This window comes from Thunnus maccoyii, chromosome 1 (assembly GCF_910596095.1).
Source record: "Thunnus maccoyii chromosome 1, fThuMac1.1, whole genome shotgun sequence".
In the NCBI taxonomy this organism is placed as follows: domain Eukaryota; kingdom Metazoa; phylum Chordata; class Actinopteri; order Scombriformes; family Scombridae; genus Thunnus; species Thunnus maccoyii.
The window spans coordinates 23,404,809-23,427,996 of NC_056533.1; the positions used below are offsets into that span (position 1 = coordinate 23,404,809).

General features: G+C 39.7%; 1 protein-coding gene across 3 annotated transcripts; it reads right to left on the reverse strand.

Moving 5' to 3' along the window:
• Nucleotides 1-335: 335 nt before the first annotated feature.
• Nucleotides 336-22,755, reverse strand: ext2 (exostosin glycosyltransferase 2). 3 transcript variants are annotated; one of them, XM_042416366.1, is made up of 15 exons: nt 22,519-22,755; nt 21,648-21,990; nt 21,334-21,557; nt 20,690-20,779; nt 19,522-19,638; nt 19,069-19,264; nt 18,650-18,789; nt 18,459-18,552; nt 12,352-12,483; nt 8,969-9,158; nt 6,313-6,479; nt 4,047-4,190; nt 3,450-3,578; nt 2,720-2,802; nt 336-1,700 (listed from the first exon to the last, which is right to left on the reverse strand). In XM_042416366.1, exons 2-15 carry the CDS (start codon nt 21,960-21,962, stop codon nt 1,562-1,564), a joined length of 2,160 nt encoding a protein of 719 aa, XP_042272300.1. In that variant the 5' UTR covers nt 21,963-21,990; nt 22,519-22,755; the 3' UTR covers nt 336-1,561. The 3 variants fall into 3 exon arrangements, with proteins under 3 accessions (XP_042272300.1, XP_042272309.1, XP_042272317.1); XM_042416375.1 differs by lacking the exon at nt 22,519-22,755 and adding an exon at nt 22,220-22,427; XM_042416383.1 differs by lacking the exon at nt 22,519-22,755 and adding an exon at nt 22,100-22,148.
• Between the last annotated feature and the right edge of the window lie 433 nt (nt 22,756-23,188).

Below are 23,188 nucleotides of genomic sequence, written 5' to 3' on the forward strand. Positions count from 1 at the left end.
AAATATTGTCATCCCTGTCATCACATTCAGAAATCCCTGTGCATTTCAGTCCCTTTGAAGGGACACGAGTGCTGAAATGAGATCGCACAACCCGCAAGAGTATCACACTAATTGAAGTTGACAAAAATACGAACTGCGCCCTTTTGTACTGCTGACATTGAACAGGGTGGATTAGGCAGCGTATATTAACAACAGGTGACAGGCTGGAGGGAACAGTGGATGTGCCGTGTCACGGAGGGTTGACTCTGGATGGTCACAGAGTAAACCTCAGCACCTCACTCATATAGTATATACATACAGTATATATGGGATAAAAAAAACACATAAAACTGACACACTTTAGTGTGGTCTTTATTTATCATGTATTAAAAAGTCATAGATACATAAAATCAGTCAAAAACAAAATTTAAAACAATTTCATTGACCTTATGAAAATAAAAAAGGCAAATAAAAACATCACAAGGCAATGTTAACATCGTAGACTGCATTGCTCTCCATGTTATATCCTACTTACTGGAGCTTTGACAGCTAGTGATGATGGGGACACAAAAGGATATAAATACACACATGTAACAGCTACAATAAAATGGTAAAAAAAAAAAAAAAAAAGACCAGGCATCAAAGTTGCTTTATACACTGTTTGAAAAACATAGATTTGTCTATTGACACAGTATGATTTCAAATGCATGGCAAACAAATAATTACTCTTATGCAGTGTTCATATGCATAAATCAACTCTTTGTTGCTTTTTTATGTATAAATATAAAGAAAGACTTGCCCCAGCAATATTAACTTACAATTCAGGATGGTCCAGTAGCTCAGCAACATTTTTCTTTAAAGTTTAAATGGCCAGCTACTCTAAATATTAGATTTATGATACCAGCTTTGTCTAATGGTCCAATCAGATTGTGTAAAACTGAATTTATGAGAACCATTTACTGCACATCATCTGCTGGCCACCATGTTTTGTATTATATCACTTTTGATAAAGCCTACATAGATATGTCGCTGAATGATTAACTATATATCATGTAAATCAAACATTTATTACTTTTTCTTTTCATATAGTACAACCAAAAGATTCAGGTCCATGTCTGTCTTTGAAAAAAAAAATCCTTGTTATAGCATCATAAATTATGACTATTATACAGCACTGCTGCAAAATATATATATATGTATATATACACTGTATACACTGATTCCAGAGCAGCTGGAGCTCAAAGTTTCCAGCTCCAAAACAGCAACAGTGAGGAACCACAAGCCTCCAGTCGGTCAGTCTATCCATCAAATCTCAGACTCAGGGGAACACTCCAGCAACCGCTCATGTAACATTAGTGTGTAGATTAGTGTTGGAAATTAGATTTTTATTTATTTTTTTTGTTAACTTTAAACCAAATTAACAAATTAATGGAAAGGTGAATGTAAACTAAACTGGGAAGTGACAGGAGCATGTACCACTTCAGTCTGAATATTGATGTCCTGGTAGAAAAGATGACAGTGATGGTGGAAAATGTTGATGTGTTGAGGCTGTGACGAGGTCCAAACATCTGTTACAGGCTGGTCAGAGGCTGCCGATGTTGGGGAAGCTCTTGAGCTTCTCTGGGAAGTCGTCTTTATAGAGAACTGGGTCTGCACGGTGCTCCACCACCTTCAGAGGCATTGTCCCAAAAACTGACGCAAACTTGTTGATGCACTCAGATCTAGGGAGGAAAACAAAATGCATTTACTTCAAAAGCAGGTCACAACCATTTAGCAATACTTGCTAATCATATACATGGATGTGAATGAGTTTAAATTTTTCAATCTTTCCTAAGTATTTTTTATTCTATTTTATTTCTACATTTTCACATGTTTACTGGCATAGAGTGGCTATATCCAATCATTGATTTCTGTTTTATTTCTTGTAAAGTATTTTTGAACAGCACACAACATACAAAACAGTGGCACAACAGTGTACCAAACTTTTGACTTTGTTTCACTGATAAATGTTGTTGCAAACAAGCAGATCTGGGGTGTATTCCAGAAAGTGTTTTTTTTTTTTTTAAAGATAAATGTGCACCGTCCACATACACATGAATTAATATCTCAAAGACTCTGCCTTTTATTTACCTGTTGCCATAGTGAATTGTAGTATCAGAGCTCCATTGATGATGGCTTTTTTCATTCACCATGCACAAGCTTAACTCTGAACTGAACTGACTCTGATCAGCTGAGTTTCCCATCTAAGGTTTTATCAACTGTGTTTCATACAAATCTGATGTCCCATGCACACACAGGTTATGTTTACTGCTGAAAGAAGACACTGTTCACTGCAGTTCACAAGTGTTTGTGCTATGAGCAACACATAACAGAATATGATGAAAGTGAAAAAAACAACAACAAATGGTTAAAGAACAGTATTTGCACTGAAAATGGTGTTTTTAAAATCTCAATTTCAGCCTAATGTTGGATTTTTTGAAAATATTTAAAATAAACCAAGAAATTCCTGGATATCTTAGAAATAAAAACAAACAACGAGCTGACTACCTACTGAAAAAGTAATACAGGTGCATTCTTGCAAAGTCTACAATTTGCATAACACTTCTGTCACAAAAACTGAAAAACAAGAAATTTCCAGTTGCAGTTTGTACAAATGCATGAAAACAAAAAATTAAAAAAAAAAAAAGATTCTACTGTGCTCATCCAAGGGGAAAAAAAGAAAGAGAGAAAAAAATTGTACCTCTCCACCATGTGTGTCTGATCCAGGGACAGTCCATCTATGGCAGTACACTCAGGACACTTGAACTTTTTCCTGGGGGTCACCTAAACAAAAGTAACGTCAGTTCAGTTTAACCATTTGTCAAACCTCAACAGCCCAGACAGACGCTAATAAACTGTCCAGTCTGGTGATATAAGTCTGTGACATCCTACAAGAACTCATTCACAGCAGGGGGAAATTGTCTGAATTCTCATCAGTAGACTGATGATGTATGGCTTTCCTCTGTCTAACCTCCATCACATCTACACTCTGCCACATGCCTGCACCCAACGCTCGACCTGTGAATGTATTGTGTGTGTAGAAGAGGAAAGAAGAGAGAAGAAGACAGTCGGGGTGAGTGTTTTCTGAAGGAACCTGTTTAAGATATGGTAGGAGGTGGGAGCGCGGGTGCAGGCGTGGGGAAGTGTGCAGCTTGCGATTTGATGGCAGGGTGTGCGTGAGCTCCGGTAAGCTTAGGAAAACATACTCGGAGGGGGAGTGCCAGTGAGTGACACCCAGATAAGGGAGGTTAAGGCTGGGCTTTAGCTCGGGCCCCTGCACCTGGGCAAAGTCAGTGTGACGGGGAGGGGGAGAGGCAGTGAAGTAGAAGGGTGAGAACTGATCAGACCCAGAGATGCTGGTCCGCTCTGTCAGGCTTCATCCTCCCCCTGCAAGTTTAAAGCACCCACACCAGTCAGTGATATGAATGTACCTTTATGGGGGCTTTGCCTGTGATGTTAGCCACCAGAAAGTTCATGGCAATATCCTCACAGTTCATATGAGCATCCACCCAGTTCTTGATGTCTCCTGGCATCTTGTATGTGTACAAATAGTTGAAGTACTGGAATGGAAGCAGATTGACAATAACAAATGATCATTTGGTATAATATAGATATATACTGCAGATTCATTATGTACAATAATGCAGACAGTTTGACTGGATGACCCAAGAGTATGTAGGAGGAATCACTGCTCTAGAATTTGCTTTGAACTTAAGTGAGTGTGTGAGCTTTTAAGTAGAAGTCAGATAACCTTGCCCTACCTATGACACACTGCTCGTCTATCACTGCAACCTTCTTGCCTACAATCCGATCCTTCACATTCCCAAAATCAAGGGCCTACAGGAAACTCTGTAATCCTTTCTGCAAACTTCATATTTCATTTGATTTCCAGTTATAAATGTACAATTTCCTTTCCATTACTAAGCTAAAGTTCAAACATCTATGAGTAACTTTCAGGGAAACTTGTGTGAGAGGCAGAGATCAAGCAACCAAAACTACTCAATTTCAGCCAGGCATTTCCAGGTCACCTTGTGGTAAAAGGCAGCTCCCGTCAGAACCATAGAGACCTCGTTGGTCCACTCTGACTCATACTTCCACTTCCCCATTTCATGGTCCCAGAGATGCAGCCGGCCTGGGTAGCCCACCAGCCTGTCTGGGAACTCCCTCCATACCTGGAGCAAGTGGCAGGAAAGAAGACAGATTGAGCTGAATTGAACCAAAGTGAGAAGTGCAGGCTTACACCAAAAGATTCATATTAGGATCCAGTCTCTAGGCTATTTAAAACAGAATTTAAAGGGGCACCCCACCATTTTTGCACATTAAGACCAATTTACACACCTTACGGAATACTACTCAGCCTGCAAAAACAGTTGTATTATGGGGGTGAGGAATTTGAAAAACATCATGTTTACCAATCAGGGAGGATTTTAAAAGAGATGCTATTATGTTGTATTATGGGAGGATTTTTTTTTTCAGTGTTTTTGGAGTTTGACCCATCCTAGGGACTAAAAGTCAGGATACCTCAGCTTCTGCTTAGATTTTGACTTGGGGTCTAATGGTTTATATATTCGTCCTGAACCATCATAGTACGGACGTTGCGGTCCAGTGAATGCAGTCATACGAAAAGTACTTTCTGCAACCCAAATAATTACTGTCAAAATAGTTTAATAATCCACTTAGTCTGACATGCGCAGCAATAATTCTTCCACCCAGAATGTTATGACAGTGCACCAAAATCATGCTCATGGGTCTATGCTAGCCAGCTTAGCCAAGGTAGCCTGGTTACCCTGGTTACCCTTTAGTGTCGCTGCCGTCAGAATGACAAACGACAGACCCCTAACACTGACTGTGTGCAACACTATTATTAAAATATGCTCTGTTATCTCCGTAGTGAAACAATACCACGCCCCCCCCCCCCCCCCCCCCTCCCGTCTCTGTGACGGTCGGCTTTTCACTGAGCGTTTGAGTGAAGCCGTTGAGAACAACAATAAAAACATTGATTTCTGACGTGGTCAGACAGCACGTCATAAGAACCACTTCAGAGAGAGAAAAATGTAGTTAAAAAGTATGAAAGCGAAAGTAGTGGTTTGGTCCCTCTGACTGATATTTTTTTATTTAACGCGGAGGTCCCTTGAGATTGAAATCTCTTTTCCAAGGGAGACTTGGCCAAGACAGCACGTCAGTTACAGTTTAAGGAGGAATAAAACACAACAGATAGGGCATACAAACAAGGAAGAGACTGAATCCAGCTCAAATAAGGCAATTACAATTCTCAGTAAGATTGACTTTTAACATGGCTTTAAATTTATTATTATACTGTATTAATTGTTATATATGACATCATTAGATAATTAATAATGAAGCAACAGTGTGTAAGCACCATGTTACTGTTGTAATTGCTGGAGGTGGGGTTAGTTTCAACCACCTTTTATATAGTTAGACCATAAATCAGCATAAAACAGTTGTCAGCAGGTGTCCTTTGCAAGAAACAGAAAGGTTGTTTTTTCCATTGCAGCAAAACTAAACTGTTTCAGTAATAGTTTCCACTGCAGCACAACAAAACTTTTTCAGAAATAGTTTTGGCCAATGAGCTATTGTTGGATGTTTACATTTTTCAAAATAAAAGCCCAAAATGTTATTTTTTTACCTTTTTTCTGCTCTATGGAAACCGTACTGAACCGTGAATTTTGTGTACCACTAAACCCATCATTTTGACCATTCTTTTAAAAATCTCTCTCTCTTCAATCCTCCAAATTTATGGAAGAAAATATTGAATTGCTGGAGTACCCCTTTAAGAATTATGAAATCAATCTTAAGTTTCCAAATATCTCTGTCTGAGCCAAAAATCTCTTCTGAGAGTCAAATAAAAATATATTTTCAGACAGAAGAAGCTTGGCTGAATATTTTTGCTCGACAGAAACCAAGAGGCACTGTCATCTAGTCAGACAGACAGACAGCTCCTCTACGGTATCCTGCCTCTAATTGAATGTAATTATCCTTAAACTGAGCACAATTTTATTAAATGGCTTCTAAATGCATTCAGGTGAGTGTGCCGGGCTAAGTGGGGCTGGCCAGGTATGGCATGGAAAGCATCAGCTCTAGACCTGTCATCATTCTTCACACATCAAACACAACCAGCGGGCAGTCAAATCCCCACTAGTGGAGAATGAGACTGTAATCTCCCTGAATGACTTTAAACTCTGGGATCAACTTGAAATGGTTCCCTGCATTACATGCCATCAGGGGAAAGATGGGAAAGTATAGTCAAGGTTAAGGTCTTTTTTTCCCCCTCACCTCATAGCCAAACTGCAGTTCATCAGATGTCAGCATGATGATGTCATCATCGATTGCCAGCACAGCTTCTGTCTCGATCTCGTCGTAGGGGAAAAAACGGTTACTCAGCTTGTTCTCTTTTGTTCGTACAACTTTGAGGGGAACACCAATCTTTGGCCAAAGAGACTCTGCCAAGAGGAAAACAACAACAGAAGAGCCATTATATTTCTAGCTTTTTACACAGATATAGAGCTGAAATGGTGAGTCAACTAATTGACTAGTCAATGTACACGAAATGAATTGGAAATCAATTAATTGTTTAAACCATTTTTCAAGCAAAAATGCCCCGCATGCTGGTTCAAGCTTTTCAAATGTGAAGAATTCCTGTTTTTATTTGCCTTAAATGATAGTTTATTGACTATCTTCAGATTTTGGCCTGGTGGGTTAGCAAAACAAGCTGAGTGAAGGCATCACCTTGGGCTCTGGAAAAATTGTGATGAGCAATTTTCACAATTTTATGACATTCCATGATTTAACTAATTAATCTAAAGAAAAAAACTTGGCAGATTAATTGATAAAGAAATTAACTGTTGTACACAGTATATAGTATTGGACGGTATAGTTCACTTTTTTCATACTGTAGAAACTGAAAAAATTAATAAATATGGCTACTATCAGTGCCTGAAGATGGGTGAAGATTTATGATGTCATTCACCACTGACAGATATTTGAAGTCTGTCCTGGCAGTGGAAAACAGTGCTCTGGGAGTTTAACTTCACTCAATGGCTCGTATCGCTGCGCTAACCTCAAGCACGTGCAAATGTAACCACACTACAATTCTTCATGAGGCAAATCAACAAAGTGTTTTTTCAGGGGAATATTTCAAAGACCTTGGGCAGTGTCCATGGCACGGACTATGGCACAGACGGATCACACAGAATGTGTCCCCTCATTAATGGTGTAACTGGGGCCTGGCAGACCATAAGAGGAGCTCTAGGTCCGCCTAACCACGTCTGAGGACTCCTGTCAAAAGCTATTGTCGGGAAACTGCTATGTTAAATGCCCAGAGTTTCTTATTTCACTCTGTCCATGTTCCTGTCAGCCCTTCTTCCATTTCCAAAGCTGGAAAGAGACAGTAGGAGTGGGGGAATTATAGGTTATTATCTAAATTCAGCCTCACCTTGGCATGTGTCGAGATGCACACACTGTAAAACCTACATATAACTTATTTACTCCTCTGTGACTTTTTAAAATTGTAAACAAGAAGTGACAAAATAAATCCCATGTTCTGAAGAAAAAGCTTTGGCTTATTGGCTGTTTGGCAGTTATTCATAGCTGCTGTAAAGGTACTGCAGCACTGTTATCCTGCTAAAAAAAAGATCCTTTATAAGAATAAGCACTGAAAGCAAGTCAAGACAATTTGATAAGAATAATGACATTTAAACCTGTTACAAAATACGATCTTCTGACTCAAAAACAGAAAAAGCAATAATACTGGACTGTGTACAAAAACATTTTTATCCTTGGTCAGCATCTTCTTATAAAATAAGAAACATGGGTCGAAGCAAAAACAGCAGCCTGTAAACACATCTGATCAAGGCTCGGTGTGAATGAGAAAGAAATCTTCTCTCATATTGGACTGAGCCCCATGAGTCTGACCCGTCAATGGCCCCTTGTTAATTCTAATGGGTCACAAAGCTCCAGCCAGGCGCCGCTGACGCCTCTAATGAAACGGCAACTCACAGCCACGAGGGAGCACTTCAAAGTCGTCTCACTTCTTCATTACGTTAGCCAACTCTTACAGCGGCAGGACCGATTTAATTCCTGGTCAAGAACGGACTTTATCTGAGTTAAGCCGTCAGTGGGGTAAAGGCACGGGTTAACAGTTGTATACTTAATTGTCATATTAAGGCAAACGATTAGAGCGCAAGGTGCAATAAATAATGACTAATACGAGCTTACTCTGACACATCTCCAATGGACTTAAACTGATAAAGTAACAACCGTGATAGACAGAAGAAACAGATGTAAATAATACCTGCTGGTCAGTCATGACTGAGACCTGCTGATGTCTTCTTTAGGTTGTCTTGGTACAAAAATACATTATGCTTGTTGTTGTGCTGAGTAATGTGCATAATAAAAACATCTCAGTTGTTCAGCTATCACTTGTTATTCTGTTACTTGTGTTCTGTTTGAGGGTTGCCAAGCTACTCTACACTCTCTTCACTCTCTGTAAAACAGAAAGCCAGAGAGCTGTGGCTCAAGCGTTCAACATGTCCTGACAGCATTTATTCTGAAGAGATGAGGCTTGGCTGCTCTTTCTATTATCACTCATCTGTTATACATCAGAGGCCCCACTTTGGGACTTAAAAACCACTGTGGCATCAACACCCCTACTCACAACTTGTTACACATTTTTATAACAATTTTTACAGAGCCGAGCAGGTGTCACAGAGGGAAAAAAAAATTTGTGAGCACAAATTAGTAAATCACTCAATTAACACTCAATGTCACCTTACTTTAGTAGCAGAAGTGACACTACAGGTTATTAGACACATTAGTTTTAGCTATGTGTACCTGATAAACTGGCTACTGGCTATATATACACAACTTCATCTTCTAAAAAGCATCATGAACTTTCTTATTTTGGTAAGAATCTGTGCATGGTTATACTCACCCTCAGGAGGACTCTTATTCTGGTTATTCCACACAACCAGCAGTTTAGCCAAGCTAGGCACCTTGGAGATTTCTGTGATGACCCGGAAGAGACTCTCAACGCGGTCGTAAGTGAGCACCACTGCTGTGAACCCAGGTGCCCTTGGTGGGATAAGTGGCAAGAACAGAGGGCTGTTCACACTGGACCACTTCTACACAAGACAGAAAACAAAGACAAATATGAGCAGATTAAGCCTCACACATCTTTTTCATTTCTATTGAAAACTACTGTAAAGTTTAGCTTCGTGTCTTCTGTGTCACCCTCATCTGTCACATTTTCCATGATTTAATGCACTATAACAGTGCTTCACTGGACAATGAGGTCACCTGCAATAATTTCCACATGATGGTTTTTATTATGGAGCAAGAATCATCCAATAATGTCTCTCGGGGGCTAATAGAGGCAGAGCAAAGAATGCCAAAAACTTCCAGTCAGACATTGGCCCAGAATGCCACGTAAACTTTACAGAAGCAGCAGTTCATGACAAAGAAAAAAACAGAGAGGAGTTTTCAAACAGGACTGGCTGGCTATTCTCATATGTATACAGGTCTTTTGGTGTTACTATGATGGGTGAAACTCTTCTGGGACCCAGGAGAGAAAAAGAGTGGGACAGGGAAGTAGAAGCAGAAAAGGTGAGGAACACTGCCAGGTAGTGAATAGTGACTTTTCTTTCATTGCTCCCCATTAAAATGGCCTGTAAACCCCCTGTGAGCCCCACTGACTCCAGCTTAGGTCAAGTGACACTTTTAAAGTAAGGAAGCCAAATGAGAGGTTTCTAATGCTATATGTGTGTACTAAATACTGAAAATTACTAAAAGTCATTCAGATTGGACAACTAGCATTAGCCGGGAATAAAGTAACGAGAACTTAATTTTTGGTGCGCTTTTTTAAAACTTACATTTGGTGTTACTTTTTAATTCTTTAATTCTTTCAAACTCTCATTTAAAAGACAGCCCATACTTATCAGTCTCCTAAAATGTTCCACCCATGGTTACAGTGACAATTCTCAGTCTGAGAAGGGCAAAGAGAGCAGATCTAACACAATAAATTTGCGGGCTTCTTGAAGTACAAATAAAGTTTGTTTTTCCTCTGGTCCCAGGTGGCCACAAACACACAGTGGCTCCTTCCACAGCATCAACACAAGTCTGTCAACAGAGACACAGCCACTGCCTTTTACACGACATCTGTCACTCCTCAACCAATAAAAAGTCACTTTACTGGCAAGTGGAAACTTCCTCGTGGTCGTTCTCACATTGTCAAACAAGCAGAGAGGGAAATAATTAAACTAACACATATACGCAGCACAGATGCATTAAAAACAGAATAAAAGAGGCAGAGACCACTTAAGTTATTTGTCAAATTGAGTGAATTAGATGAAAAGAAAGCCACAGCTAAATATGTCACCAACAAATCTGAAGGAGTTGATTAGTCTTTTTTTATACTTGCACTGAAAAGGAGAATTTTATTTGGTTATTTGAACTGCTGAGCGGTTCTTCATTTATCTGAGACACTTGAAAACCCTCAAAAGATACCTAGATTAAGAGCAAGATAAAATGAAGAACTGCCAAGTATTCAAAATGGCTTCATTTGTCTAGAGACATTCTCACTGAAACAAGTTTTTACATCCAACTTTAAAATCACAAATATTATATATATTACTGATATACACAGGTGCAGATAAACAGCAGTGTTACGTCTGATCTAATGTCTCAATTTATTGCTTAAGGCAAACAACAAACTTGCAACACAAGATACATAAACGTCTACAAGTATGAGAACAGTAACATTTTATTTATTATTTTGGTTCCATTTCAGCAAACTGGATATCAGTCCAGTCAAAAGATTGAAAGGAAAGAATTCTACGGACTCAAATTAAACCTGTACAAATACTTTTGGACTGCACTGCACTGTAACTAGACAGTGATCAATGCTGAATAAGACTTCATTCACTCCAGATGGTTCATTGATGGCCAAAACACAGTTTTAAAATGCTGGCAAATTTAAAAGTCTGAGATGCCTCAACCTTACAACTTTGCCACTACCTACAACTCCTTCACAAAAAGCAGCTTGTCCTTTATTCTGAAAACCCCCTTCTAAAAGGCACCAGCAATTCTGGGAAATGTGCTTTCAATTACCAGCCTGAAGACTACAGGAGGTGGGGTGGGGGTGGGGGTGTGGGGGGGATCTCAGCCTGATTTATTTAGTGCTCTGTTCAAGTCCTTCTCACCATCCATTCACTGAATCCATCAAGAAAAAAAAAAACACTTCATCTCCCATCTCAGGCAGGAATGGCACCCCGACACAATTAACCTCCAGGTCTGCACAAACCTTGAGACCTGAGTGATGCTAATATATTACGCTAAGGGTTGGACCAAACATTTTGACATGATAGAGCAAAGTCAAGTGTAAATGCTAATTAACAAGCAACCTGTTCAGAGGAAAACAGGTCAAACATGGTCCATACTGAGCAGCTGCCTGTCTGGAAACCCATTAATCCTGCATAACTGTATGGATTTGAGCAGCACTGGATTCCCAAATAATTACAACACCTGTCAGAGCATGCTTGTTTACACCAACACAACCTGATTGTGACTATCACCTCTCTTATATTAGCATTTGAGTGTGTCTGCTTATAATGATACTCGCAGACACTCGTATGCAGCATCAACAGACATATTCTCACATGCATGCGCCTCTACCCCACAGGCTGAAGATAGAGGAGACTCTAGATCAGACTGGGCTGATTAACAACTCCTAAGAGATGGTCGCACAGCCAAGCTGTCTGCAACCACAAACTCCCATAACCGCAGAGATGCTAAACACACACACACACACACACTCACTATTCTTCACATCCAGAGTACTCTCTACAAACACAGTGACTCAGACATGCAGGAACTTATTTTTCACCACAATGGAGGCATCCTCCTAGCGCCGAACTGCTGACACAAACTGGCTGCCTTAGAGCCAGTTGGGTGTATACCAAACTGTGAAGCTCTGCATGTGTGGTGCTTCAGAAAGAAGGAAGGCATCTACTGTCACTCTGCCATGGAGGCTTTGATTTACAAGGCACAGGAGAGTGGGGAGGCTTATGTGGCACTGTGAGGGTCTGTATAGTCAAAGCTCCTTTCTGGACGGGTGGCATTCTGAATGCTGGGAAAACTTCTAGGAGTACAACTACACATACTCTACAGAATATAGCTGTATGTTGGAAGGGAGCAGCCTTTAGGATACTTAAATTGATAAATATTGGACACTTCTGAAAGACAAATATTGAAAGTTAGGTCACAATAATGAGAGATTATCTCAAAAGTAAAAAATACTTCAAGTCTACAATTACATACCACTACAGGTGGATTGTTCCACTGCTCATAAGAACGTGCAGCATATGGGTAGATGCGGTCATTGATGATCTGCAGCGTTGTCAAGCCAATCGCCTTCATGGAGCTGAAGTAGGCCTCCCAGAACCAGCGTGCCTATGGACAAATGGAACAAAGTTCTTAAAATGTACCCATGCAAACCCAAAAAACAAAACAAAACAAAACAAAAAAGCAAAAGAACACATGTGTTCTTAACAACTTTCTGAAATATTCACTTTACAGATGTAGACAATAGAGGTTCAGAATTAGATTTTTGCACTGACTGATGAATAAAGACACATGTATGAAAAGTGACAATCTTTTCATACTCAAAATATGCTGCATATAGGTGTAAGAAAATCCTGTTGTTGTTCCCAGAATTAGTCATCATTAAGGTAATGTTAATGAATGTGTTACAGAGCAATTTTAATTTTTATGTCTGTGCTGAAAACAATAACTATGTTTATGTGGACTCCAATGATTGACATTAAAGGTCCAGGTTCAGAATGCAACCAACTGAATACATTCATTATTTCATTAAAACTTAACATTAATTGTTAAATTGTGGACATGTTGGTATTGTTTATAAAACAGAGCATTTTTATGCTATGGATAACGGCCATTATGATAGAAGATAACATCAGTGTGAAGTCATAACTGTAAAATCCAGATTTTTCCCTCCTGTCCAAGTCTTTAAAGACAGTTTTGCAGCCTTCTTCAGCCTCATGACCTTCAACAATGCTTCTTCTGAAGTTCTCTGAAATCTCTTTTGACTGTGTCTGTTTTACTTCAACAGATCTCTGATGTGAAAAGCAGACTTCAATGATAACTGAACTCTCAACCCATATCTTAATGTTATCACATCGGCCAGAATACCGAACTCCCAACTGCACTCATTTTAAGTTTGCTTCACAAAGTTTTTTCAGCCAAGATCGAAAATATGAATAAGAATACCTGCTTTAAATGTGTTTTGTTTATGTTATGAAACAACAACAAACTCTTTTTCATGGCTATGCATTTATATAAAATGTGAAGGTTACAATGAACTCATCAGTCTAGAGTAAATCTACAGAGGATGACAAATGTGTCTGGTCTCCTTGCCTCCTGCAGGTCCTGTCCCTTTGCCCCTTTTCTATTAAGACACTTCAAGGTACAGTTCAGAGGCGAGAGAACCCTATAAGAGTTAATGAAGCTTCAAACAACACTGTCTCCTGCCAGGAGACACTGTGCTACACTGACCTGACTCCACCTCACCAGCTCCTCAATGACCCACATTTCCGGGGTAGAGGATGTGAATATTTGTGTGTCTTGTCCACCTCCAATAATGCACCAGTGTGTGTGTTAATGGCTACCATGATATGGTATGTAGCATCGTGCAACAACTCAAAAACAGCTTTTATTTTCATAGAGGGGTGAGGAGAATCCAAAAAGACTTTCTAATCTCAGAGGGGAATCCCAACGGCCCATAAATCAGCCAGTGATGAAAGTTTCTTTTCCGACTGGTAGGAGGCAGAAAGCAAACTGTGCTGGCCCTGGGGCCCCTCCCACCATCCTCCACCCTCTCCCAGCGCCTGCAGAAATTTTTATGAGCAGGGAAGAAGAGACAGCGTTGCAAGAGAGGAAGAGAGACCCCTACTCCACCTTTGGATTGCATCCAGTCTAGAACCATAATCTACACTTCCTTTGTGTTTGATCTACTGACGAACAAAGACCTGCCATGAGCTAACCACAATTTATTTCACCCATAAAAACAAAACTAATCATAATGTAAGCAAATTGTTAACCTGCTGCTAAAAATGAGATATAGAACAAACAATCCAAAGACAGTCAGGTCCAATAATATATTCCTCTGTAAGTCAAGCAGAACAGTCATCACATGTAATGTTTGGTTTAAACTTAATATTCTCATTTCCTTCCAGATCAGCAGCTTCAGCTCTTTTTTTGTTCTCTCTACTCTGTTTTTGTTGTTTAAAATCGTTAGTCAAAGTCACAATTAGAAACAGTTTAGAGTACAGAAGTCTGCATCACTTTGTTTAACTCAGTGAAAGTTGTCAAGTGCCTGACAGATTATTCTACCTATACACCAGAACTGGTAGCCAGTGAGCTGTGGACAGAACCGGGCAATCATTAGTGTTTTTGACGTAATCAGAAACAGCAGCAAAACCATTTCTGTTTCAATCATGTGAGATGCTCACTGGGAATATTCTTTTGCTCAAGATTTATTAGCACTTTACTTTTAACTGTGATCAAAACATTTCTACACACTCATACACAGAGTCCAAAATTAACACCCGCCAGGCGCCAAATGCGGGTGAATTTATTCTTTGGAGAGTAAATTATGGAGGCTGTCCGCCACTCTCACCGGTAGGAAAAAATGAATTTCCTACACGCGCTGGAGAAAGCTGCTGGTTTGCTGTCACTTCAATCTGCTAGATCTGCCGTGCTATGTGTGTCATGCGTAATACGTAACTGCTTCAATCGTCAAACCATGTGATTTTTGGTTACAGTACATGAGGTACTTGTTGCTGTCATCCGGGCAGTTGAAACAAACACTGCTAGCTATGTGGAGATTTATTGCAGGAGTGGAGCCGCCAGGAAAGAAAAAGAACTTCAGGCGGAAGACACCACTGCTGCCGCGGCCAATGCAAGTGCCCCCTCCTTGTCTCATCCGCAGACACTGCCATCGAGGAAATTCTGTGAGAGGTGGCGATAAAATGATTCAGGTGCTCCAAGAACAAGTCAAAGAACAACTCCAAGAGGACTGAACATGAAACCACAGAATAAAAAATATTACTACTAATACTCTTAACTTATTACTCTTTACTTGTTATTGTTAATTCATCAAATTCTTTAATAAATGAGCCTTCTTGCACTTAAAGGTGAATACCACTGAATTTATCAATCAAATGTGTGACCCTTTAGTGTTGAAACAGTTATATTTCTGTGTACAGTTAGTGTTACTAATGTTATTACTGCACACTAATATAATATTGATTGAGAATCGCATATGAGACCAAGATGACATGCTAAATAGCAATAATGGCAAATTACAATAGTAAAAAGCAATTTGTCTGGCCGGTAAATTTTTTCATCTACCAGCCATCATAGCAGGTAATCGAAAAAGTAAATTGTGGACCCCACTCACACACACGGCTTGCTAATTATTATGACTAACTGGTCTCCCAGGTGTAAATAAAACTAGTAGGACTTTTTGGTCCAGAAGACAACAACTGCAGACCAGCAGGCTTCATGTGAGATAACACAGCCTTGGTGCTAGTGAGCCCCGTAGTTTCCTGGATTTCAGACAACTGAACTCACGCCTGTATTCTTTTTGACTCACGATATTTTGCAGAGTTACACCAGGGACACCTTGGGACAGCACTGTGCTCTCTTTTGTTCCAACTCAACGCCTTCAAGTTTAACTTTGGGCTGTTAAATTGAAGGAATGAGTGTTTGAAAGAATGCATAGGATCTGGTGGCAAACCTCAGCTGATAGTTCAAGGAGATCAAATCTGCAATCACTGACCTCCTGTCATCATCCTGTCTGACTGTTCAGTTATGTATAGGGGGCTGCACATAAAAAAAAAAAAGACTGGACCGAAGAGGCGGTATATAAGGCAGGGGAGAGTAGACTGACTTGACATACTCTATAAATCAGCTGCAGCCAGTGTTTGTTCTGCAAGGTGGAGAGCTGGGAAGGCTACATAGGCTACATACAGTGTATGAGAGGCTACATCAAAGTTAAGAAGACAGGTAGGATCAACAGACTGTAAAAAAGGCAAGCCTTGTTGCAGGGTTTAAGCTGAATACAAAGGAAAAAATAGAGGAAGGGAGAAGGAGAAAGTAGAACTCCCATCTCGCATATATATTGTAATTTAATAACAGAGTTGATTTGGCTGTGCTAATCTAATAAAGGTCTGCAGTGTTTGTGTCCTATTCTGAAAGTATGACCCAACCAGGCTCATGGGAGTCAGTACGCAAAACATTGGCTCAGTGGCCTCACTTGAACACTGTTAACATCTTGCAGCTGTGTAGTATGTGATCTTTTAAAATGTGAGCTAAATGAAGGCTATTACATCAGCTCAAATTTGAAAATGAGCTCTGTTGTCTGAAATGAGTCTGCTGACTACTAATTAAAGCTCAACAGTAGTTTACCACAGTTTGACCTGGTCTCCAATAAGACTTGTCACTTAAGTTAACCAAATGTTCTGTTCACAGAACCATCTGAGAAGTTGTCCTTGGAAACTGTTTGGGTAAAGAGCAATGATTTGATGAACCATCTGTCTATCACCGTCTTACCTTGCAAGGCAGCTGGATTCGCGAGATCAAAAGATCACAAGATCACAAGAGAGTCCTCACAGGACGCCGATTGGTCCGAACCACCAGTTCGGACACAAGCACATAGCTTGAAGCCTGACAAGATAGATTCTCGCATGATCTCAGGAATCCAGCTGCTTTGCAAGTTAACAATATATTTGTATGAGGTAAAACACACAAACCTACCACCATGACAACTAATAAATAGAAATGAATACTTATTTGAGGACATTACTTCTCTCTACCCAGAAAAGCTCATATTAATAAGTTTTGGTTAATTAATTTTGTCTTCTCCCTACAAAACCTTCTCTCAACAATCACAGACTTTGAAGAAGCTCTGTTTTTTGCAACCTGAAGATATATCACACATTTCTGTTTTCTGGACTCTGACTCTTATAAGGACTAACTATAAATTATGTTGACAAAATCTTAAAGTGTACCACAGAAATTAGTTGTGAGTGGTCCAAATTGTATGGTAATGTCTTTGAGGTAAGTATGCACCGTCGATTCTTAGTTTTACATTTGTAAGCGCAAAGGTTAGACTATGTGGGGAACACAGACATACAAACACTATCAAAGCAAAGACTACTGAGCCCTCTGCTGGTAAAACTTATGAAATACACTCAACCAGCTCAACCACAACAAATTCAGTGTGAGCTTTCTGCAAATAACTAGGAATCGATCTCTCTCTCAGCACTAAAAATCTATTCTTACTAACAGAAAGAGAGAAATGTTTCGAGATGTATGCATGTAAAAGAGTATAACATTACACATATCCTGGACAGGATGGACCTTTTGTACTAATTCAGTTCAGTTTCTTGATCAAGGACACTTTGGCATGTGGACAGGAGGAGCAGGGGATTGAAGTACCAACCCTGCTCATTGTGTTTTTTAAAAACGGTTTACTGAACTGAACTGAAGAGGGTAGAATAATATGATTTTCTCTATAACCATCACTATGTGCATTGAACAATGCAGAGTGGGTTTAGTGTGACCAAGAGCTCACAAAATGCTAAATAGGGGTTTATGTTTAGTTCCACAAAACTGATAATAAAATGACTTCAATAGAGGAATGTTTCAGACAAGAATAGGCATGCAGCCTACTGACATGTATATAGACCATCAGAAAAAGCAAAAGAGTACAGATATACGCTACTAAGTTAACTGTGAGCTATACACAGCAGAATGCCCCCTCTTCATGAGCAAGCCACGTTGTAGAGCTTGTCTAGTGTAATCCAACCTCAAGCCGTCTCTGAGTCTTTGGCCTAAAATGTCTGTTTGGCCAGTATAATTGGTAAATGGACTAGAGTTGATACAAGGCAATGAGGAGCAGCTGAACTGGTACACTTCTCCCCTAGCTGCTTCCACTTTTGTTTATTGTGGCTCAATACAGCTATCAAATGGAAGGAAAGAGTGAGCCGTCTTCCATCATTTCAGTTGAGCTAAAATCAACATAGTTGAGACTTCTGGAGGCTTTTTAAAAATGTAGACTGAGCAAAGGAGGAGGGAATTCAAACTTAGAAAAAAAATAGGGTAATATCCAACTGTCTGTCTTTCGTGCATCACAGAAAATTTGTTTTGGCTTTCATAGGCTTGATTGGTTGGTTGATTAAGGCACAGAAACATCTCAGACATGACATGCAAGTGCTCTACCCCTCTGACCAACATGTCAGTCTGGGGGTTCTCTGAGTACTTGAACTACACCTGAATGAAAGGCATTTAAATATGTTCTGTCAAGAAATGTTTTCTTTTCAGCTAGACACTGAGATCAGTACCTGTCTCTGCATCTCTTCCACTTGTCTGTGAGGAATGCTCTTTAGGATGGTGTACATTTCAGAAAGCTTCTCCTCTGGAATAACCACAGACGCCCTGTGCAAAACCATGAACATAAGATAAGTGACCTTAATTGAGCTAGACAGTAAATGCCAAATACTTGTTTTTCAACAATTCATTGACTTAAACAGACCTTTTCCAGTCAAGTACTTCAGAGAACGGCAGAATGTAGGAGTCAGCAAGGATGACAGGGACACAACCAGCCTGCAGCACATCACTGAGGGCAGCCTGACCCAAACGTGCCCCCCTCAAAACCACACAAAATGATGATTCCTGCAGAGAGCATCATGAGGAAACTGTTATTGGGACATGTGATTTTTCATTGTACAAACACACACCAGATTCAAGTACTAAGCACAACTCTATTAACCCTTATCCACACAGAAACTGTTGGTAGTACAAACATCAGGATTTGGGATGGAAAAAAATATGAATATATGAAAATAACAGATTAGATTTTTAGTCGTAAAATTTAAGAAAGTAGTGTGGTAAACAACGATGATGCATCTTGACATTCAAAAATTGATCTTTTCACACAGCTGTGCTTCCCACCTGCAGGATCTGTGGGTAGTCATACACCTGCCCCTTGTAGCAGCGTTTTCGTGCAGAGGCAGCTCCCTGAGAGAGATTGCTACACTTGTCCAGAAGGAGCAATGCCTCTCCATTTTCTTCCTTCAAGCGTTCGAGTTCAGCACGGTACTCTCGGTGAATGGCAGTCTGAGAAGACAGAATAAAGTAGCGCCGGGGCCTAGGGGAATGAAGACAGGAGATATGCAGCTAGTTATCAAGTCATACTTTTTTGCTGAATGTATAACTCCTTAATCAAGACTAACCTAAAAGTAAAAAAACAAACAAACAACAAAGAAAAAACTTCTTTCATTTTATTCAGGTATGTATTCTAGGTGTCACATTATTATGTTCCAGCGGGTCGCTGCTTGTAGACAAGTTGCTGATTAATAAAATTAGTGACAAGATAATGAGAGTTTAAGAGTGAAATGAGCTCACCCTGGCTGTCTCTCGGGCAGCTCAACATCAGCAGAGAGGGGGCTGTAAACTGGGATGCTGACATCATAACCTTGTCTGTAGGTCCATGTAGAGAAACCACCACCAGCCAGCAGTGCTCTGAAACAAACAGAAAAGGCCTGGACTGTGAAAATGCTTCAACACGCTGTGGATTTCAACAGGAACAGGAACAGGAACAGACAAGTTCACTCATTCATCTTTTTGCTTCCTATGAGTAATTATTTATCAACAAACCTGATGTGAGACATGAAGTAACATCAAACAAGGCTTGGCGATTGGCATAGTTAACAGAACCCATATCGTTCAAATGTCTAGGTGATAAAAAAGTATTTTGGATTCTGTTCTACTCTCAGGCAAGGTGAATATAAAGTGGAAACACACTGACAGTCACCCACACCTGGTTCTGATGAGGCTCCATGCCAAATGGACTCCAGCTGGATGAGCCCAGGAAATTCTTTACAGCTAAAGATAGTGCTCATTGTCTCAAGGCTGTGTATTCATAAACCCAACCTCTTACAACCATCACTCTAGCCCCCAGGACATTTTGAGAAACACACAGGGCTCTTTGCTGGTAAATACCACCAGCTTTGAAACATATCCTCAAGGCCTCTTGAAAATATGTTATAGTATATTCTAACTACTTGTAAGTATCTCTTTCATCTTCTTAAAATGATCATAACACATGTGGGTGAGTACAGATAATGGACAATTGTACTTGAGGTTGTGTGATCCATTGTTCTATGAAAATTTATGTCTGTCTCATCTGACTACAAAGGAGCTATAAAAAAACAACAAAAAAAAAACAGGAAACAAAAAAGGGATGTACATAAACAAGAAATGATTTATCGTTTTGTTCTGTATCTACAACCTTGTAGCAGTGCATTATTTATCTATTCATTAGATAATTTTAAAGCCATAAATATCTGGGTTACCTGCTGTATGACATCAGCTGTCTGTTTCTGTTCTACACATTTACGTTCAACACAGCAATGTATGTAATTAATTCCACTGTATCATTTTAACATGCTAGAATGTTGCAGAAGTGAAACATTACTGTTAATTTCAGATTTCTCCAATTTTTTGCACCATGATGCTGATTATAATAGACCCATTCTTATGTTACACAGATGGCTTTAGAGGATGTAGCTACCTGTCTCTGGGCACATCCAAAGCAGTATTGTAGTCTGGAGGGCCTCCAGGTAGCATGTTGAAAAGTAGATGATTCATTCCTTTGTCCCACCTACAAAAACATACACTGGATTAGTACTAGAATGATAGGCTGATTAAAGATAAAGGAATAATGGCAGTTTTGCTGATCAATTAATGGTGTAAACAATTGTGAAATATTAAACATAAAACATTCACTGTTATAGAGACAAAAATGTGAAGAATTATTTGCTTTTCTCTTTTTCATTGTAACATTGTAAATTGAATATATTTTAGGTTTTGGATGTTGGCCACATCTAGAGAAATTTAAGCCATCATTTTGGGCTCTGGTGTCTTATGTAACTTAAGAGGTTATCTGGTCTTTTTTCTGACATAAACTCAGTGATTACTCTATTAATATAAATATCAATAGATTACTTGGTAATAAAACAATCAGGATCTACACTTAAGCCTTAACAAAAATGATAACTGCACAGATATGAGAGCAATTTGAGAAAAAGGGGAATAACTGCAGAGTGCCTGACTGCAACTGACATTGACAAAGCAGTAAAACTCTACTACCTGTTGTGATTACGACAGATTAAAGATATGAATTAATTTCATGACTAGGATTTGAGTAAACGTTACCTGGGTAGCATTGCTAGTGCCTGGGCAGTCTCTCTGATACGCAGGGAGTTCTGATTCAGCACATCGATAGATGGGATAAATAGACAAGCCCTAGTGACGTCATCCGTGTAAAAGTCACTGTCAGAGATGGCACTAAGAAGATCATTGTATTCTCGTGACAGTCCCGTGCTGCTGATGGGAACCCCCAGTTCATCCACAAACCTCTGCAGAGGGTAGATGTAAACCTACAAAAGCAACAATTTCAACACTGGGTCATAATTTCAACCAAGAACCACTCAGGGACCAATGAGAAGGTAGATCTGAAAGGCAAATACCTTGATTCGGTTCTTAGGATTGTAGCCACATCTGTACACATCAAAGCAGGTGTGCATACGACAGCTGAGGTCACCCCTCTCAGGAATGGGACTGGAGACAGGGAGGCGGATCAGAGGTGCATCATGAACACTGCGTTTATCCAGGGTCCAGTCAGCTGTGGACTCAATGGAGTGAGGCCAGAACTGAAACATCCCAGTGGCGATGAGTCCAAGCAGCACCACGGAGAAGAGGGTGATGTAGTATATGCGGTGTTTGGTTTTCATCCGTGGGATAAGAGCTGGCCCCCGCGAAGTGTATTTACCAGAGGCATACATGCCTGACTCCTCTCTGTCCAACCAGCCACTATTAAGACAGAGCTGAGATAAGTGACAGCTTCATGTACTGTTTATATACAATAAAGTAGTCTACATTAGCCTCAAGTACCAGTCAAAACAATATCTGAAAACGTTACCCTGTATGATAAATACAGTCACTGGTCCTCTTAAATCGAAGAGATTCTTGATGTCTGTCACAACAACTTGTCGTTAATATGATAGCTACATTTAACAGTAAGGTTAATATGCTAACTTACCCTTAGCTACTGTTAAACCAATGTCACCCGAAACCATAAACTTTGACCACAACGTGAGGAAAAAAACAGAACAACTTATTTTGGCTAATTTTCTAGATAAACTGCCAAAACAGCGACGAGAGTGGCTATTTCCTCTTAAACAAACGTTAACCAGGAAGCTAACTTGGCAAACAACAGCTAACATTCATGCTAAGTTAGCCTACTTACGTTAGCTGGCGTTAATAAACGTTAGAAAATTACGGAAAATGATGACAATTATTTTCTAACGTTATGTGTATTCCATTGAATGTTTTACCCACCGAGATGTTTAACTGAAGGGGCTTCGACAGTTCGGTGTCAATTCATGGCAACGGTGAGAAAACTAACTAAGCTAACGGCTCACTTGTAAATACAGTGGTAATGCTAACCTAGCAGCAAGCTAACGTTAGCACTCCAGGAAATCTTTCAGTGACTTTCGGAAGTAATTCTTCTTTGCTTCTGACATGTGACTCGGGGGTAGAGACTTTGTTTCCCTCTGGTGGTTGGACATCATAATGACATATTCATATACATATACTGTCTTTAACAGATGTTGTGCTCTCCAACAAGTCTGATAGTCCTTTAGCACAGGTATGAACCATAGACTGTATATAAAGTTTTAATACATTGAAGCTGCATGGTATCTGGGGACTCACTAAAACCAGAACTTTTAATAACATATTATCTCATTCTACTCTTTAATAAAAATGTGTTGATGAATATTTGATGTGTTGTTTTTGTTTTTTTTGTATCATTTTGAAGATGATAATAATGACAATGTCAGTACCGACGTTTGAGGCCTACATTTATGGGTATGGCTGTATCCATGTGCATGTGTGGGGTGCAAAAAATGCAAAACCAAACCTCAGGGCCTTTTTTGTGTGTGTGTGTGACGTATGTGTTTTTATGTTTATTTATAGGTTGGTATCAATTCATGAACTCTTCATGCTC